Here is a 16130-nt window from a genome sequence, read left to right on the forward strand (position 1 = left end):
CAGCGTTTAACCACTGAGAGCTAAAACTCAGCTGAGGTTTGAAAGCTGTGTGCCGGTGATTGGACATCAGCCGCTGATGAAGCTGTTCGCCTATAAAGTGCTCTGTAAGGAAACGAGCTCCAGCAGCTCTGCGCTCGGGGAAAACACTATATTTACTTATCTTGTGCAGAAAAATGCGCTGACATTGCTTTATATCGAGCACCGGCTGCCCAGTTAAACTGTGACTATCACCAGGTAACTAGGCGTGTTTCTTGAATTAGCAGCAGGTGTTAAACAGCTGACAGATGAGGAGGAGGATGCATGCAGGTAAACTGAGGGTCTGTTGAGCTGATCGCTGGTTTCGTGAGAAAAATGTCAGCTCGTTCTTTATGTTACAGAAGCACAGAGACACAAGACCAGGCGGAAAGAGACGATCGTTCGGTGAAAATGAGAATCTGCGAATGCAACATGTGGAACACGGAGAGTGGAATATGTAAACAAACCGGTTAACGTAACCCCCTCGGTGCACTCTGCATGCTAACTGTTAGCAGAGCTAGTGAAATCTCTGAAAACATCTGAGCACTTTTGCAAACATGTTCTATGTTGACAACCTGACCAGACATACGGCGCGACATTCGCGGCTAAAACACTGTTAAAAGTGTAGCTGGTGACAGAAAAACGGGGTATTTTAAAACTACACCACCACCATTGCTGCCTGTGATTTGATCTGCATTCTGGGATAACTGGCTGCCCCAAGTCTACACAAGCAATCGATTATCTAGGATCGACCTGTTTTGACTTACTTTGCACGGCAACCAATCAAATGTTAGAGAAGCTGCATGGGCAGCGTTAACCCCGCCCCCTGAGTTTGATGGGTGAGGCTGACAGATAAAATTATTTCATGACGAGAGCCAGGCGTCAGGACTGCCAAAATGAAATAAATAAATATATCATTAAATAATTAATTAAATGTGTCAATAATTAATTAAATGTGTCAATAATTAATTAAAATGTGAAATACATAAATAATTAATTAAATGTGTCAATAATTAATTAATTAAATGTGTCAATAATTAATTAAAATGTGAAATACATAAATAATTAATTAAATGTGTCAATAATTAATTAATTACATGTGTCATAACTATTTATTTAATTAATTAATTCCAATTTTAATTAATTATTGACACATTTAATTAATTATTTAATGGTGTATTTAATTAATTCATTATGGCAGTCCTGGCGTTCCATACGCAGCGAGGTGTACCTAACAAAGTGGTCGATGAGTGTATAAACGTGTTTCTGACGCTCCGCTGTTTCCCAAACCTGCAGCAGGTCTGTAAATACCACAGGTTTCCGGTGACGACCAGCAGGTGGCGGTAATACGCTCACAGTCGGGACGTCACCTGCGCGGACCAGAAGAAGAAGCGGGGCGGAAGTTATATCTGTGTTGTGTTTGTAACGGTTCTTGTTGGTTCCAGGCTAAACCGGGAGGACTCGTGTTACCGTGAATGTCGACGGTGTGCGTGTCTGTGGATGGAGCGGACGGTGACGGTGAGTCCATGACATCTCGGCTGAACCTCCGGTGTCGGAGCTGGTCTCTGACACGGGGCTCTCGGCCCCCTTAGCGGCGTTTCGGGTCCGGGTCTAGCTCAGCTCAGGTTTATTTACACAGCGCCAAATCGCGGCGCCACTCGTCAGACCACGCCCCGAGCCAGCACTTGGCGACCGTGGGAAGCAAAAACTCCATTTCCCGCGCGATGACGTCATGGCGGTGTTTGGGACGCTCCTCTGTGTTTACATGATGTTCGGCTCACCTTGGCCCTCAGGCACGCGCTCCGTGACGTGACTAGTGGAGACACGCTAAACCCTGTAACTGAAGGACTGATGAGAGGTGAAACTTCCATGACCTGGATGACCGAGATCCTCCACAGACACGCCTGCGTGTGTTTTATGTGTGGCTCTAACGGTTTTTCCCGTGAGGGTGGACTTGAGGGTGACAAACCCACGAAGCCCAGTGTCAGATGTGGCTCAGAGGAGACGCGCTGAGTTGCGGTTGTTTCTGTGGCAGCGTGGTTGCTGTAGTATGTGGACTCAGCTCTGGAGGGCCCGCAGAGGCCACATATGGACCTTTATTACAAGAGCTGCGGGGTCAGACTCTGACGTAATGGACGATGTTTCCCAGGAAGTTGTTTCTGTCCATCTGCAGCAGCGTTGCAGTCAGAAACCTTTGCGCTGTCCTCCACGCGACTGCACGAACGCTGCAGCTGTGTGACCAACAAAACGGCACCATCGCACAAACATGAGCGCAGACTCATGATCAGCGTTCAAACTACAAATACCGTTAATAGCAGCTCTCAGATGAGCGAAACTCAGGTTTACTGTTAAAGAGAGTGAACTCTGAGTCAGTTGCCATGGTAACAGACTGTCTGAGCTTAGTCTGTTCACTTGGAAGATTTTCTTAAAGTGCAGCAAGGGGCTGTAAACACAGTGAGGGTATATATACGTATATCTGTGCCCCCTTTGGACGACCTGCGTCACTGAGTGAAGATGAGGCTGAAATGAGATTAAAGTGAGTTTCACTGTGTTCACATTTTGTATCGATTTGTTCATAAATTCAACATTTTGAAAGATTCAGTCTCTTAAATTAATATAAATCACATAAATCAGTCTCAGTAGGTCCGACTACACGGCAGGAGACTCCAACCTGGATCCAGTTGCATGATATCTGATCAGGATCTGATCACAGCTGATCGTACTGTTATTCTGTCCACGATCTGTAAGCTGTTTGTATTTAACGAGACCATCCTTCCAAAACTGTGCTGAACTATTTCAAATGTAAATTACCAACATGTAGACATTGATTTGAAATTTCCTACAGCTTGTTTGTCTTTACAGACAAAACTTTAAATTCAAATTGTATTTTTTTCAGTTACGTGTCTGTGAGAAAGCTGCCGTCTGTCACTGAAGGCTGAAATGAGATAAAGTTATAAAACAGTAAAGACAGTGTGTTATAAAAACAGCCTGTGGCGTCCGTCGGCAACATGAAACTTGATTAAGAAACTGAAACGCTGATAAACTGTTGCGGATGTTTATGATGATGACAGTGACCCGAGCCCGTCCTGATTAAGATGAACATCACGGTGCGCACTGTGTCCAAAGACTAACATGGAGGCTCCGCTCCTTATTTACTCTTTGCTGTGGGGAATCCTGGGATCAGAGCTCCACTGATGATGACTTTCTTTACTCCTGCACATAATCTGTGATCAGCCTTTCTGGAACCAAAAACAAAGAGTTTCTGATTTTAGAGTTTGTTGAACCTGCTTCTTTGGATCACTTCCTCCGTGCTATGTTAGCGCTCCCGCTAGCTGCTGCTGTCGCCTGGTAAAGTAAAGGGGAACCATGTCACCAATGTCAGATCTAGCTTTTTGTGTCAGGATCAGACTGATTACTGATTCACATATTAGATTGGCACATCACCAACGCCACAAATGTTCTCATCATAGCTGCCGGACTTCATCAGCTTCTGTCTTTCAGGAAGCAACTTTGCTGAGCAACATGGAAGCGACAGGAGCATCAGGAGACAACCTGAGTCAGCAGGTAACTCAGACGGTGGCGTGGGAACCTCCAGCAAACCTTATTTTATTTATCTGTATCTGCACCAGGATCTCCTGCTTTGAGCTTTTTAACCAAAGAATATTCACATATGATCCTGCAGCAGCATTTTATTATTATTAGTCCTTTATTTATCCAGGTAAAAAGTCTCATTGAGATGCCTGGCATCATGGCAACAAAAGTCAAGCATGTGGAAAATGTGTGTGAGTGTGTGTTTGCATGCACGTAGAACACTGTGAGGCTGGTGAATACACCACGAGCCCTATGAGAGCCCTATCAGAGCTGGAGTTGGCCCTCAACACGTTGGTCACCGAGTTTCACAAAGCTGCAGACAACGGACCGACCATGAACACCACCCAGTTCCAGTCCATGATCTCCAGTCAGATGCCGGCAATTGCCAAGGTACTGATGACATCACAGCTCGTCTTCCAATCACAAATCATTTAACTCGGTCTCCAAACAAAGGCTGTTTAACCAAGTAAGCAGACTGCAGGAGAACATGCGTCTGTTCCTCGTTAATTAAGCGTGGGGGCTGGAATAATATGCGTCCTCGGTGACGTCTGACGTGTTCGGGAATGCTCACTGCAGATCAGAGACGTTATGACGGAGACAGTCCTCAGAAAGTCCTGAAAGGAAATCTGCACAGATGGTAGAAGTTGAAGTGTTTTTGTTGTGCTTTGGGTTTAAAACCTTATTTGGAACAAAGTCAGCAAAACTCTGATTTTTCTGTCACTTATTTATCCATCCCAGTCCACGCTGAGGGCTTCAACTGAGAAACAGACTTTGTTTTTATACTCCCAATCAAATCATTCCTAAAATAAAAAATCCTTCATGTCTACAACCGAACTAGATTTCACACTGATCCTCCAACATGCTTTTATTAGAAATGACCAGCGTTGGTCAAGTTACTTGTAAAAAGTAATCAGTTAAAAACATGATTCACAACCTGAAGAGGTGATAAAGCGATAGATCTTTCAGCCCAATTCTACTTTTTCTGCATAATCCATCATACAAAATGTAATCAAATGGAAAAGTCTCTTTTTAAAACTTGTTTTATTAGTTTTAATCTTTTAATTTTATGCATCAAGCAAAGATTTAATTATATGCAACATTCTCTGACTTGAAGAAATTAGTTTAACATTTAAACCTATTTTCTGCACATTCCAGCTCATAAAATAAAATATTTTGTGTGTTTACACTCAGTCTTTCAAATAGATGCAAGTAAAACACAGCAGAAAATAAATAAAGTCAAAGACTCAGCGGTCCTGTTGCTCTATTTTCACCTGTAAAGCAGGAGTGGGGTAGGCGGAGGTTTACCCTGGTGCAAGTGTGCCGCGGTCAGTGGAAGAATCCGCGAGTTTCTCTGTGAGTTTCCCATCACGTCGTAGCTACTCGGTGCTTGTTGGAAGTTTAGGGGTTTTTTCGCTGTAAAAAGAAGTTTTCTTCCCACGCACAGCGGACACTAATGTTTTTGTCACTTTTTATGGAATCAAACTCAAAGTAAGGTCAGTACTTCCACGCTTTAAACGCTGCACGCTCATACTCTCTCTGCACTCGATATGTGATCCATTGTTGATCTGCACACAGCTGTTGTCACGAACGTCGCACTCGCTTACGTCACTGTCATGAGACATTCTCGCAAAAAAATCACGGTTTTAGTAACGCAGTAACGCAGCGTTCCGACGGGAAAGTAACGGTAATCTAATTACAGTTTTTGCAATAGTAATCCCTTACTTTACTCGTTACTTGAAAAAAGTAATCGGATTACAGTAACGCGTTACTGCCCATCTCTGGAAATGACAAAGCAACTGATTCCTTTAGCTTAAAGTTTGATGATATTTCTGAAAGTTGTCGTAAAGAATTCTGCTTTTTGTTGCATCACCTGGAAACCAACTGTAAATGCAGTCATCTGCACAGCAGAGGGCGCCGCAGAGGTGATTTAATTCTGGGCTTCTCTTCAGCGAACTGCCATCAGTCAGCAGAACGTCCCACGTTAGGTAACAATCAGACTAATCGAGTCTTTGTGCACTGACAGCTCAACGTTGTTTTTAAAGTCTTAAAACAAGCTTAAAACACACTTTGCATGAAAAGAAAGGAAAAAGTGATTAGAGTCAGTATTATGTTAAAAATATTGAATTAACATTACAGCTGGGATAGGCTCCAGCCCCCCCACAACCCTGAAAAGGATAATGGGAAGAGGATGGATGCTTAAGCATACAAGAGAAGCAAAAAATATGAAATAAAACTCTTTCATGCTAACAGTAATGAAGCAGGTCACATCCTCCTCTCTGTTATTCTGGACCAGAGTTGTTGGAGTGCTTTGTGCCTGAGATCACGCTCCCCTGAGTTTCCACTAAGTGTTTCCAGCAGTGCTGACTGACTTGCTGTTTCCTGCCTGCAGACGGTGGAGAATGAAGAAGGCCTGGGTAAGGTCCTGGAGCAGATGGGTGTGCAGAGCGGCCAGAACATCTCCTTCGACAACTTCTGGAAGCTGATCAACAACCAGGCCCTTCAGCTGTTCGGCACCATGCACAAAGAGAAAGGCACCAAGTGCACCTGCCTGCTGCAGTGAGCTCTGAAGCCAAAACGCCACCACACCTGAGCCCAGAAACACCACACCTGCCGGGTTTCTCTGTGCAGACCACAGGGGGGCGCTGCAGGGTAACAGTGGGACATGAAGACACAAAAGAAGAAGAGTTTTATTGGTGATATTCAAACTTTGTTTGCATTAAAGACGAGTTATAACCTGCAGTCTGTTTCAAACCCACCGAATATACGGAGGACCAAAGGTGACTTGTTGAAAAACAAACAGGCCAAATGAATAAACACATTTGTAAATGACAACATGTTTTTAGAAATAAATATAATTTAAACTTTCATAAATGAAAACGATTTACAGAGCTAAGACGTTCTTGACCAAATACATCGCAAAATATATGTAACACTGAAAAGTAACAAATGAGTAATAATATGTCCACAAAATACTCAAATAGTAAATTTATTTATCAATAATAATACTAAAATAACACAACATGAAATAGGGAAAATGGATAAAAGGAGAATTATAGTCACTGTTCTGCTTGTATGGAAGTTGAAGTCTGACTCAAACTGATCTCGAATCATAAAATACTGAAATAATATTTTCAAGGTTCTCTAAAGTCAGCTTTGGTCCTCCGTAGGTGAAGTCGAGCAGAGGGAAAGGTCACCGACATGACTGCACTCTAACAAAAACATGGAACAAGGATGTTTTTAGCTAATCAATGTCTTTTTTAATGTAATCCTGGAGTTAACACAATCTTATAAATTACTTCTCATTTAGACTTCATCTCTTAGCTGAAACTGTGATGTTTTGTTTTTAACATCATTTATATTCACTCTGAATATTACTAACATGTTTTTATTGACTGTAAACCATCTGATCATCTCAATGTTAATAAACCTGTGACTGCTTTTAGTATAACATCCTACTGCGGTGTGCCGACTAAATTTTTATAAGAATAATTATTTGTGAGAAAATCAACGTTGGTGTGTATCGGCTCACTGAGTGGACAGGAAGGATGGGCCTACATCCTCAGTGGTGGAGGGGTTGGAGTTTGCTGAGCCCTCACACTTTTATAGGTGGACACGTCCTCTGTGGACACAGCGAGCCGAGGATGACTTATTGCAAAAAATTGGCTAAATGAACAAAAATGGTGAAAGATGCTTTTATTCATTTATATACATATTTATTTGTAGTCCACATGCATTGACCAATCACGTCTTTGGTTGCATGTAGTTACAGTCCTGTTCTTCTTTTTGTTCACATGTAAACAAAACTGTAAACACACTGATACCCACTGCTATGGCGGCCAAGTCACAAATAGGCTGTAAAAAAAGGATGGACGTTGGCGCATCTGAACGTGAAGCTTTGAATCTGCATTCTTTCTACAGGCCAGCAGGGGGCAGCTGGTCTGGTTGGAAGAAATCTGACTGTATAGAAGTGCAGTCTCTAATTTCAGGTCTTACTGAATACAACAAACAAACAATCGTCTGTACATTTCCACACAGTATATTAGAGTCTGTAAACAAGCCACAGTTACCAGGATGCACACTACATAGTCTTTATTCTTGTAGTGCAATGTGAAGGTTTGGCCAGCAGATGGCGCCATGCAATCAGTAACTAATTACTGATTACTTCCCCCCAAAAGTAATCCTGTTACTTTACTGATACTTATTTTCAAAAGTAATTAGTTTTTTAGTTACAACCTGAAGAGGTGATAAAGCGATAGATCTTTCAGCCCAATTCTACTTTTTCTGCATAATCCATCATACAAAATGTAATCAAATGGTTTTTAAAACTAGTTTTATTTATTTATTACTCATCTAACTTTATGCATCAAGCAAACATTAAATTATATACAACATTCTCTGACTGGAAGAAATTTGTTTAACATTTAAACCTATTTTCTGCACATAAAATAAAATATTTTTTTGTGTTTACACTCAGTCTTTCAAATAGACTCAGCGGTCCTGTTGATCTATTTTCACCTGTTTAGCAGGAGTGGGGCAGGCGGAGGTTTGCCCTGGTGCAGGTGAGTTGCAGCAGTCATGTCAGTTGAAGAATCCGCGAGTTTCTCTGAGTTTCCCATTACTGTAGCATTCCAGCCGGACTTTATTCAGACGATGCACTCAATGATCATTACGGATGGACCATGGTGGGGTATTCCAACCCATTTATTCACAAATTGCCATAGACACATCGTAAGAGCTGTAATCATAACATAAAACAAATAAACATTCACTTGATATAACCACGTTTCTGTTATGCTAATCAATTCACAGAAAAGGCACAGGAGGTGCTAGCATCAGCCTGCTAGATCGCTCATAAACTTATTAACAATCAAGTAATACATTTACAAATTGTCCGAAATGTAAACAACAAGTACAACACACAAACATACCTGTTCGCCTTCCAGCTAGATGCTAATTTTAAGATGGATGGAAAACGATAACCTTCTCATTAATCCTTTCTGCGGCAAGCAGTTGCGGTACGATCTTCCTTCCCGGAAGTTGCCCGTTCCGAATTTCAAAATAAGAGTCTAATCTATATTATAAGGTATAATTCGTTCAGGGATTTAACTGTTTGAAAAATATCAAATAAACAAATAATCTGGGTCATTTACACTCCCACCAAATCATTAGTGTTCAAAAACATAACTCCATAAACATAGGAAGAAAGAACACAATGATTTCATAATACAAATAATGACCAAACAACAGAAGCATAGTATGCAAGGAATGGACTAGTCACCTTCCAACAATAAGACTAGTTTTTGAACTGGCCGTTCGAGCACTGACCGCTTAGTAAGACGTTCAACATTTTTGCCAAGTTTCCTGTCACCTAGACAGAGCTTCACTCTCCTAACCAGTCCATCTCTGTCCATTGTAGTCTCTACGACTCTTCCCAACCTCCATTCATTTCTGGGCAAGTCTTCATCCTTCATTATGACTATATCCCCGATCTGCAGGTTTCTCTTTGGGGTGTGCCAGCGTTGTCTAAAGGCAATGTTGGCTAAGTACTCTTTTTGCCAACGGCTCCAGAACTGCTCGGCCAAATATTGTACGTGGCGCCATCTCTTTCTCGCATACATATCTTCCCTTATGAACTTGCCGGGGGGAGGAAGGGCCATGGTAGACTTCAGGGTAAGTAAGTGGTTTGGTGTCAGAGGCTCAAGACTGTTGGGATCATGTAGGTTTTCAATAGTGAGAGGACGACTATTAACTATCGTCATTGCTTCATAGAAGAATGCTCGGAGGGAAGCATCAGGTAGGTTTCCAGGTGAGAGTCCAAGGGTCGCGTTGAGAACACTCCTGACTGTTCTAATTTGACGCTCCCACACTCCACCAACATGACTTGATCCAGGAGCATTTAGGATGAAGTCACACTGCTTCTTAGAAAGGAAGTTCGTCAGTTTATCACCATCTAATTCCGTGAGGGCTTCCTGCAGTTCATTCTTGGCTCCTAGGAAGTTACTGCCTTGGTCAGATTTGATCTGGCGTACGGCTCCACGTATAGCAATGAAGCAGCGCAGTCCAATTATGAATGAGTCTGTAGATAGATCCTCCAGCATTTCAATATGGATGGCTCTGGAGGAGAAGCAGGTGAAAAGGAGACCATATCGTTTTCGCACACTACGTCCTTGCTTGCTATAGAAGGGTCCAAAGCAATCCATTCCACAGTAGGTAAAGGGTGGAGATGGATTTACTCACTCTGGAGGGAGATCGGCCATTTTCTGTTCTTCTGTCCGTCTCCGAAGCTTCCGACAAACTACACATCGGCGAAGATAGGATGCAACCGTCCTGCCAATTCCTGGTATCCAGTAACCTCTTGTCCTAATTGCACTGAGAGTCATCCCCTTGCCTTGATGTTTGACTTCTTCATGACAGTATGCTATGATCATCCTTGTAACATGATGTTCCTTTGGAATGATGGTAGGGTGTTTAACTGAGAGAGGAAGGTTTGAATCACGGAGTCGACCTCCCACCTTAATCACACCATTGTTGTCCAAGAAGGGGTTGAGGTGATGTAGCTTGTTATGAGGTGGCAGCTGACAACCTTTCTTCAGTAGCCGCACTTCCTCCGAATATGTTTGTCTCTGCAGATCTTTGATGATGAGGCGCTCGGCTTCTTCTCTTTCCTGCACTGTAGAGAGGCCGATTGACTTATCCTTGTTGATCCTTCGAAGAATGCGAGCCACTGCACAGATGGCGCGAGTCCAGGATGAGAACTTTGCCAGCCGATAAGTAAGAGAATCTTGTTCTACAGTTTCCGTGTTTAGAGTCCGTGTTTCCTTAACTTCTGGATCTCCGACTGACAGTTCCGGAGCCACCTCTTCTGAGAGGTCAACTCCCTTTTCCCATAGAAATGCAGGGCCGGTAAACCAGTCCGATGATATTAGCTCACGGACAAAACAACCTCTAGAAGCACGATCCGCAGGATTCTGGTCAGTAGGGACGTATCTCCATTGCCTTTGATTCGTGTAGAGATGTATCTTCTGGATACGGTTGGCTACGAATGTATGAAAACGTCGAGCCTCATTATTGATGTACCCTAGTACAACCTTGGAATCGGTCCAAAAATGCTCTTCAATGTCCGCATATCCAAGTTCTTCCTTCAAAACATTGCTGGTTTTCACAGAGATGACTGCAGCCGTCAACTCTAATCTTGGGATCGTGGTGACCTTTGTTGGGGCGACGCGAGATTTGGCCATGACTAAAGCACAGTGGATGTCTCCTTCTTCATTGCTAAGCCTCAGATATGAACACTGTCCATAGCCAGTAGTGCTTGCGTCGGAGAAGTGATGTAACTCACGTTTAATAACCCTTCCGAAATCTGCCGGGGCATAACTTCGGGGTATATTTATCCTCTCCAAGTTGTTGAGGTCGTTTTTCCATTTCTCCCACCGTGGACGAAGTTCGTTGGTTAGAGGGTCGTCCCAACCTGTTCCATGGCAGCACATCTGCTGCAGCACTTCCTTTCCAATGAGCAAAAAGGGGGCTATGAGACCCAAGGGATCGTACAGGGATGTAACAATGGACAATATGCCTCGACGTGTTGCAGGCTGTTCCTTAAGGTTGGTGCTGATCTTCAGGCAGTCTGATTCGACGTGCCATTGGATACCCAACGCTCTCTCTGAAGGTAAGTTATCAAAGGCAAGGTTGAGGTCTTTAATGTCTGATGCACGTTCAGTTGCTGGTATGCTTACCAGGACAGCTTTGTCATTGGACACAAACTTGTGGAGCCTAAGACCACCCAGGGCACAAAGTTTTCTGGCTTCTTCTGCTAACTTGATAGCCTTCTCTGAGCTGTCTGTACTTGTGACTCCATCGTCGACATAGAAATTTCTCAGAATGAACTGAGAGCCTAATGGGTATCGGTCTTTATTTTCTGTAGCCAAATGCTTCAATCCGTAGTTCGCACAGCCAGGCGATGAGGCTGCGCCAAAGATATGCACCCTCATAAGGTATTCTTAGGGCTGTGCACCGAGATCTCCTTTCTTCCACCAAAGGAAGCGCAGGTAATCCTGGTCTGACTTCTTCACATGAAATTGGTGAAACATTTTCTCTATGTCACACATCAATGCAGTGGAGTGCAACCAGAAGCGAAGAAGTACACCGTTGAGATTGTTCATCAGGTCAGGACCAGTGAGCAGATGATCATTCAAACTGGTTCCCTTGTACTTGGCAGAGCAGTCGAACACCACGCGCAGTTTGCCTGGCTTCTTGTCGTGGAATACACCGTGATGAGGTATGTACCATTTTTCGCCCTCTTTCCCGGAAGTTGCCCGTTCCAAATTTCAAAATAAGAGTCTAATCTATATTATAAGGTATAATTCGTTCAGGGATTTAACTGTTTGAAAAATATCAAATAAACAAATAATCTGGGTCATTTACAATTACATCGTAGCTACTCAGTGCTTGCTCGGACGTTTGGGGGGTTTTTTCGCTGTAAAAAGAAGTTTTCTTCCCACGCACAGCGGACACTAATGTTTTTGTCACTTTTTATGGAATCAAACTCAAAGTAAGGTCAGTGCTTCCACGCTTTAAACGCTGCACGCTCATACTCTCTCTGCACTCGATATGTGATCCATTGTTGATCTGCACACAGCTGTTGTCACGAACGTCGCACTCGCTTACGTCACTGTCATGAGACATTCTCACAAAAAAAAAAGAAAAAGAAAAATTTATTCATTTCATTCTCATGAAAGCCCCTCCCACGGTAAAAGAGAAAATAACAAACAATACAATTATTCAAAACACATGATCATTATGAAAAGGAAAAATAAAGACTGTTATTTTATAAAAACAGTCTTAATCCGGGTCCAAACCCAGCCAAGAGTCAGAGCCAGACTCCAGATCTCAGAGTCTCAATCACAATTGTTGTACCGCGAGATTCTCAGGTCTGAGAAATAAGAAAGACATATTTGCTCACCTTTGAAGAACCTCCAGAGTGGAAGCCAGATAATGAATGTTAAAATTGTAGTAGCTCCCGAACACGATGCAAAGTGCAGAAATGAATGAGGATATGTTTGTGCTGACGAGGTTCCGATCAAGACTCAGCATGTATCATCTTAAGGAATAGCAGGACTGACCTGAGAACAAATTATTTAACAGGTTATATTAATAAGCACTGCAGTACATGAGATTCTATAAACAGTGCAATTAAAAAGAGAGAGAGAGAGAGCTATGAAACAGACTTACCAAAGACAATAATCGTGGGTGTCAGAGACACTTGCTCCAGTTGCACCTCATCTGCCAGACATGCATCTTCTACATGGAAAAGCATGAACTCCTCCTTCTCTTCAAAGTAGCTGAGCAGAAGCAGGACCACCTCTTTCACATCATCTGAGCAGCCACTCTGCCGTCCCCGTATCCTCTTAAGCCTTGCATCAGTCTGAAGGAACGTCTTGCTTTTGCTGACACCAACTGTGGTCATGTAGTCCAGAAGACCTTTTCCCCTTCAAATCCAAGTAATCTGTATTATAGAGGCAGGAATTAGCAGCTGTCCTTGCAGTTTAAGGTAAAAGAGACACATATTTCTGAGATAAGACCGACTATCATTCTCTGGCGTATCAGTGGCTGAATTAGCAGATGACATGGTTTTATGTGTGTTTTCTTAATAATCTGTACTGTCATTTGGGGGCTGAGGGTGAGATTGTACATGTCATCAATACCATCTGGGGAACATGCTTTATGCTTCCTACACTTTCTTCTTTTTTGTAAACACATGCAACCATTCTATAACACTGGACTCATTTTTCTACAAAGGTTTGAACTTTGAGAGAGTTTAAACAAGAGAGAAAAGTGTGGAAATGTTCATGTCTGTCTGAGAAAAGTGTATAAAGTGTGTAGTGAGGGGTTTTACTGCCTTAAAACATCTATAATAATTGTAAAAAATAAAGCTGGCTACTTCGGATTTCAGCTATGGCAGGTTATTTTTAGAACGTAACTCCCGCCATAAATGAAGGACCACTGTACACAGCCTCTTAATGTGACCAATATCTTTTTACAAAAGACGCAGGTGACCATTTTTAGTATTTAAAAAGTTTGCCAGTGCTTTTCAGCTGAACTAGCATGCTAGCGCCAAGTTATCAAGTATTAGTCTAAATATCAACTGGTGCTAGTGATGTTTTGGTCTCGAAAAAAGTAGCCTAGATGTTAAACTTACCGTGCAAACTTTCAGATGAACCACAGATCGCATATTTGTGATTTGTCCTAAAAACGTCCTTGGTAAAAGCTCGACGTTTTCTGTTCTCTCTCCACTCTGCAGACTGTGCACGCTGCTGGTTCGTTAGCTGTAGCCGTGAACTAGCAGCTCTTCTCCCGCTCCTCCCGCCCTCACGTCATTATCCAATCAGAGACAAGCTACAGATGCACATTCAAAATTAGGCGCACTCAGTGTTATGGCAAATGCAGATGGACCCAGGGAGCAGAACGCACGGAGGCAGAGTTGCGGTGAAGACAGTTTATTTACAGTGATGGGGAGGTTTTACAAGGACAAAGTATGTACAATAGCGTATGAATGGGGACGCGGAGCCAGGACGTGCAGGTGATGGAAACACACACAGGTAGTGCACTCGATCTAAAAAAATGATAACCGATAACCGAGAAAAGCTTAAAGTAGACTTTACAGAGAGCTTACTTGGTACTGTTTATTGCCAAAACCTCCAGACGAGGCGAAATCCTGGGGAGGAAACAAAACTTCTTACAGTCACCAGAAATAATCCAACGGCTCCAGCAGGCAGGGGCAGAATTACAGACTCTCCAAAAACGTCAATACTCGGACACTAGTCTTCTGTCAGGTAGCTCCTAAAGAACACTTCTGAAGAATGCAGCTGATGAGTAACAGGTGTGCCAGGTTCAGTGACTCACTGCCCCGCCTACCTATACAAAAAGTGAGGCACCAAAAACACATACAGACAAAAACACCACATAACCAGAACCCAGCTCCTAGCACTCAGTGCAGGCTACAGTAGCCTACAGCTCTGTGGAGAGGAGGCACCATAGACATCCTATGGAAGGCACTGTTAGTGTCATGGTCTGGGTGGGTACCTGCAGGTCTCCAACAGCAGCCCCAACTCCTTTAGGCGGAGTTCGGTTGCTCCTCCCTGGCTGACCACCTGTGAGCAATTATTCCGGCAGTATATCAGACCTGCGCTCTCAACCGTTCATCGCCTGAGTATCTGCTATCCCCATGTTAGTCAAGTGGAGCATCATAACTCTGTCCAGAATCCGTGTGATGACTTACTTGTTCTTCTTGTTCTCAGAGGTAGCACCTGGAGTGGAGGTCTTGTCTCCCTCACTCCCGCCTTCCTGGACCTGGGCCGCTTGCTGCTGATACGACGTGGCCTGCCGGCCCACCACTCACTTGCCTGCCTCCCCACGCCTCGACCGCTTCCGAGCCTTCCGCCCCACCTGTCCCCTCCACCTGAAACCAAGTAAGGCAACTCAATTCAACTGTGGAGGATCGTTGATTGTCTGCTGGATCCCACTGACCGTGATCTCCTCTTATTCCAGTGCCCCGGCCCCTACCTAGTCCTGTTTCCACCTCCCCGCTGCCTCTGCTGTTCAGCCGTCTCCTAGAGGTGTCTAGGTCACCCTCCATTATCTTAGATTATCCTACGCGCCACTAGTGTGGTGGCGTCGTTTTGTTTTTTTGCTTGTGTTTGCCTGTGGGCGGAAATAAATCCTTTGTTCCCTTATCGTCTCGCTTCCGGGTTGGTTTCTGCACCTGTGTCCATCTTCAAGGTTCAAGGTTTAAGGTTCTTTATTTGTCACATGCATAGTTATACAGTGAAATGTAGCCTGACACGCTCCTCGACATGTGCAAAAATTGGGGGGGGGGGGGGGGGGGGGGGTGTAGAGGAAGAACTATATATATATATATATATATATATATATATATATATATATATATATATATATATATATATATGTACACTGGGTGAATGTGCAGTAGTAGCAGCAAGCAGGTGAATTCTGTACATTAATATGAATAGACATCTGACTATTTTACAGGATAGACAATATAAACATATTTAAAATTAAAGGAATTGAAATGTACATTGTCTGGGATTTCATAGCCAGTCATGTGACATTTTAAAAAACTGTATCACCAACGGAGCCTGAACAAGATTTGCTTGTTAGATGAAGTCAGCTATCTCATCGTAGCAAGAGAGAAGCACCGCCTACCGTTCTTTATGCAACTTCAACTGTCGGAGAAAGTTGGAAGCTGCTCCATCTCTGTCTGTGATTCTCTTCTTGCATGTTTTGCATATTGCATTTCGGTTTTTTGTTGACTACTTCATAGTTTATGTACCTGGAAAAAAAAATGTCCTTGCAGCATTTTTGAGCGTTTTTTTTTTTTTTAAATCTGGTTAATTTGAGTGGCTGTGCTACAGCTCACGCACACATACGTACGGAGTGTGGTTTGAATAAATGAATGAATTGAATTAATGGTGCACACTTTCTATATAATATGCATGTTAAATTTTATA

General features: G+C 43.1%; 3 protein-coding genes across 7 annotated transcripts in view; 2 read left to right on the forward strand and 1 right to left on the reverse strand.

Moving 5' to 3' along the window:
• The window catches only part of LOC309716656 (putative C-type lectin domain family 20 member A), a 35453-nt gene extending 20838 nt beyond the window's left edge, over positions 1-14615 (reverse strand). Inside the window, exons 1-5 of one of the 4 annotated variants that reach the window (XR_014279491.1) lie at positions 14276-14615; positions 13802-13998; positions 12835-13108; positions 12566-12725; positions 8285-8341 (exon numbers count right to left, since the gene is read on the reverse strand). Coding sequence is in view for 1 of the 4 variants with exons in the window: in XM_082550591.1 (XP_082406717.1) it covers positions 9840-11594 (1755 nt within the window). In the remaining 3 variants the exon portion in view is untranslated. Of the gene's footprint in view, positions 1-8284; positions 12290-12565; positions 12726-12834; positions 13109-13801; positions 13999-14275 lie in introns of those variants that run through there. The other 3 variants (XR_014279492.1, XM_082550595.1, XM_082550591.1) reach the window with 3 other exon arrangements.
• Positions 1388-7076, forward strand: LOC309716662 (uncharacterized protein). The gene is made up of 4 exons (XM_082550601.1): positions 1388-1533; positions 3517-3579; positions 3824-3996; positions 5996-7076. Exons 1-4 carry the CDS (start codon positions 1491-1493, stop codon positions 6164-6166), a joined length of 450 nt encoding a protein of 149 aa, XP_082406727.1. The 5' UTR covers positions 1388-1490; the 3' UTR covers positions 6167-7076.
• Positions 14005-15329, forward strand: LOC309716665 (uncharacterized protein). Of its 2 annotated transcripts, none has more exons than XM_082550606.1 (3): positions 14005-14201; positions 14901-15071; positions 15151-15329. In XM_082550606.1, the coding sequence occupies exons 1-3, from the start codon at positions 14152-14154 to the stop codon at positions 15167-15169; spliced, it is 240 nt and encodes a 79-aa protein (XP_082406732.1). In that variant the 5' UTR covers positions 14005-14151; the 3' UTR covers positions 15170-15329. The 2 variants fall into 2 exon arrangements, with proteins under 2 accessions (XP_082406732.1, XP_082406731.1); XM_082550605.1 differs by having other exon boundaries at positions 14005-14182.
• The last annotated feature ends 801 nt before the right edge of the window (positions 15330-16130 follow it).

The sequence above is a fragment of the Aulonocara stuartgranti genome, assembly GCF_965226115.1.
Source record: "Aulonocara stuartgranti genome assembly, chromosome: 11".
NCBI classification, from domain to species: Eukaryota; Metazoa; Chordata; class Actinopteri; order Cichliformes; family Cichlidae; genus Aulonocara; species Aulonocara stuartgranti.

What these genes read in the sequence shown, in the direction of transcription:
- LOC309716662 (XM_082550601.1), top strand. Translation starts at nt 1,491, where the DNA reads ATGTCGACGGTGTGCGTGTCTGTGGATGGAGCGGACGGTGACG. An exon ending in GGATGGAGCGGACGGTGACG is followed by an intron (nt 1,534 to 3,516) that starts GTGAGTCCATGA and finishes TCTGTCTTTCAG; the next exon opens with GAAGCAACTTTGCTGAGCAA. An exon ending in AGATGCCGGCAATTGCCAAG is followed by an intron (nt 3,997 to 5,995) that starts GTACTGATGACA and finishes TCCTGCCTGCAG; the next exon opens with ACGGTGGAGAATGAAGAAGG.
- LOC309716665 (XM_082550605.1), top strand. Translation starts at nt 14,037, where the DNA reads ATGGCAAATGCAGATGGACCCAGGGAGCAGAACGCACGGAGGCAGAGT. An exon ending in CGCGGAGCCAGGACGTGCAG is followed by an intron (nt 14,183 to 14,900) that starts GTGATGGAAACA and finishes TCTTGTTCTCAG; the next exon opens with AGGTAGCACCTGGAGTGGAG.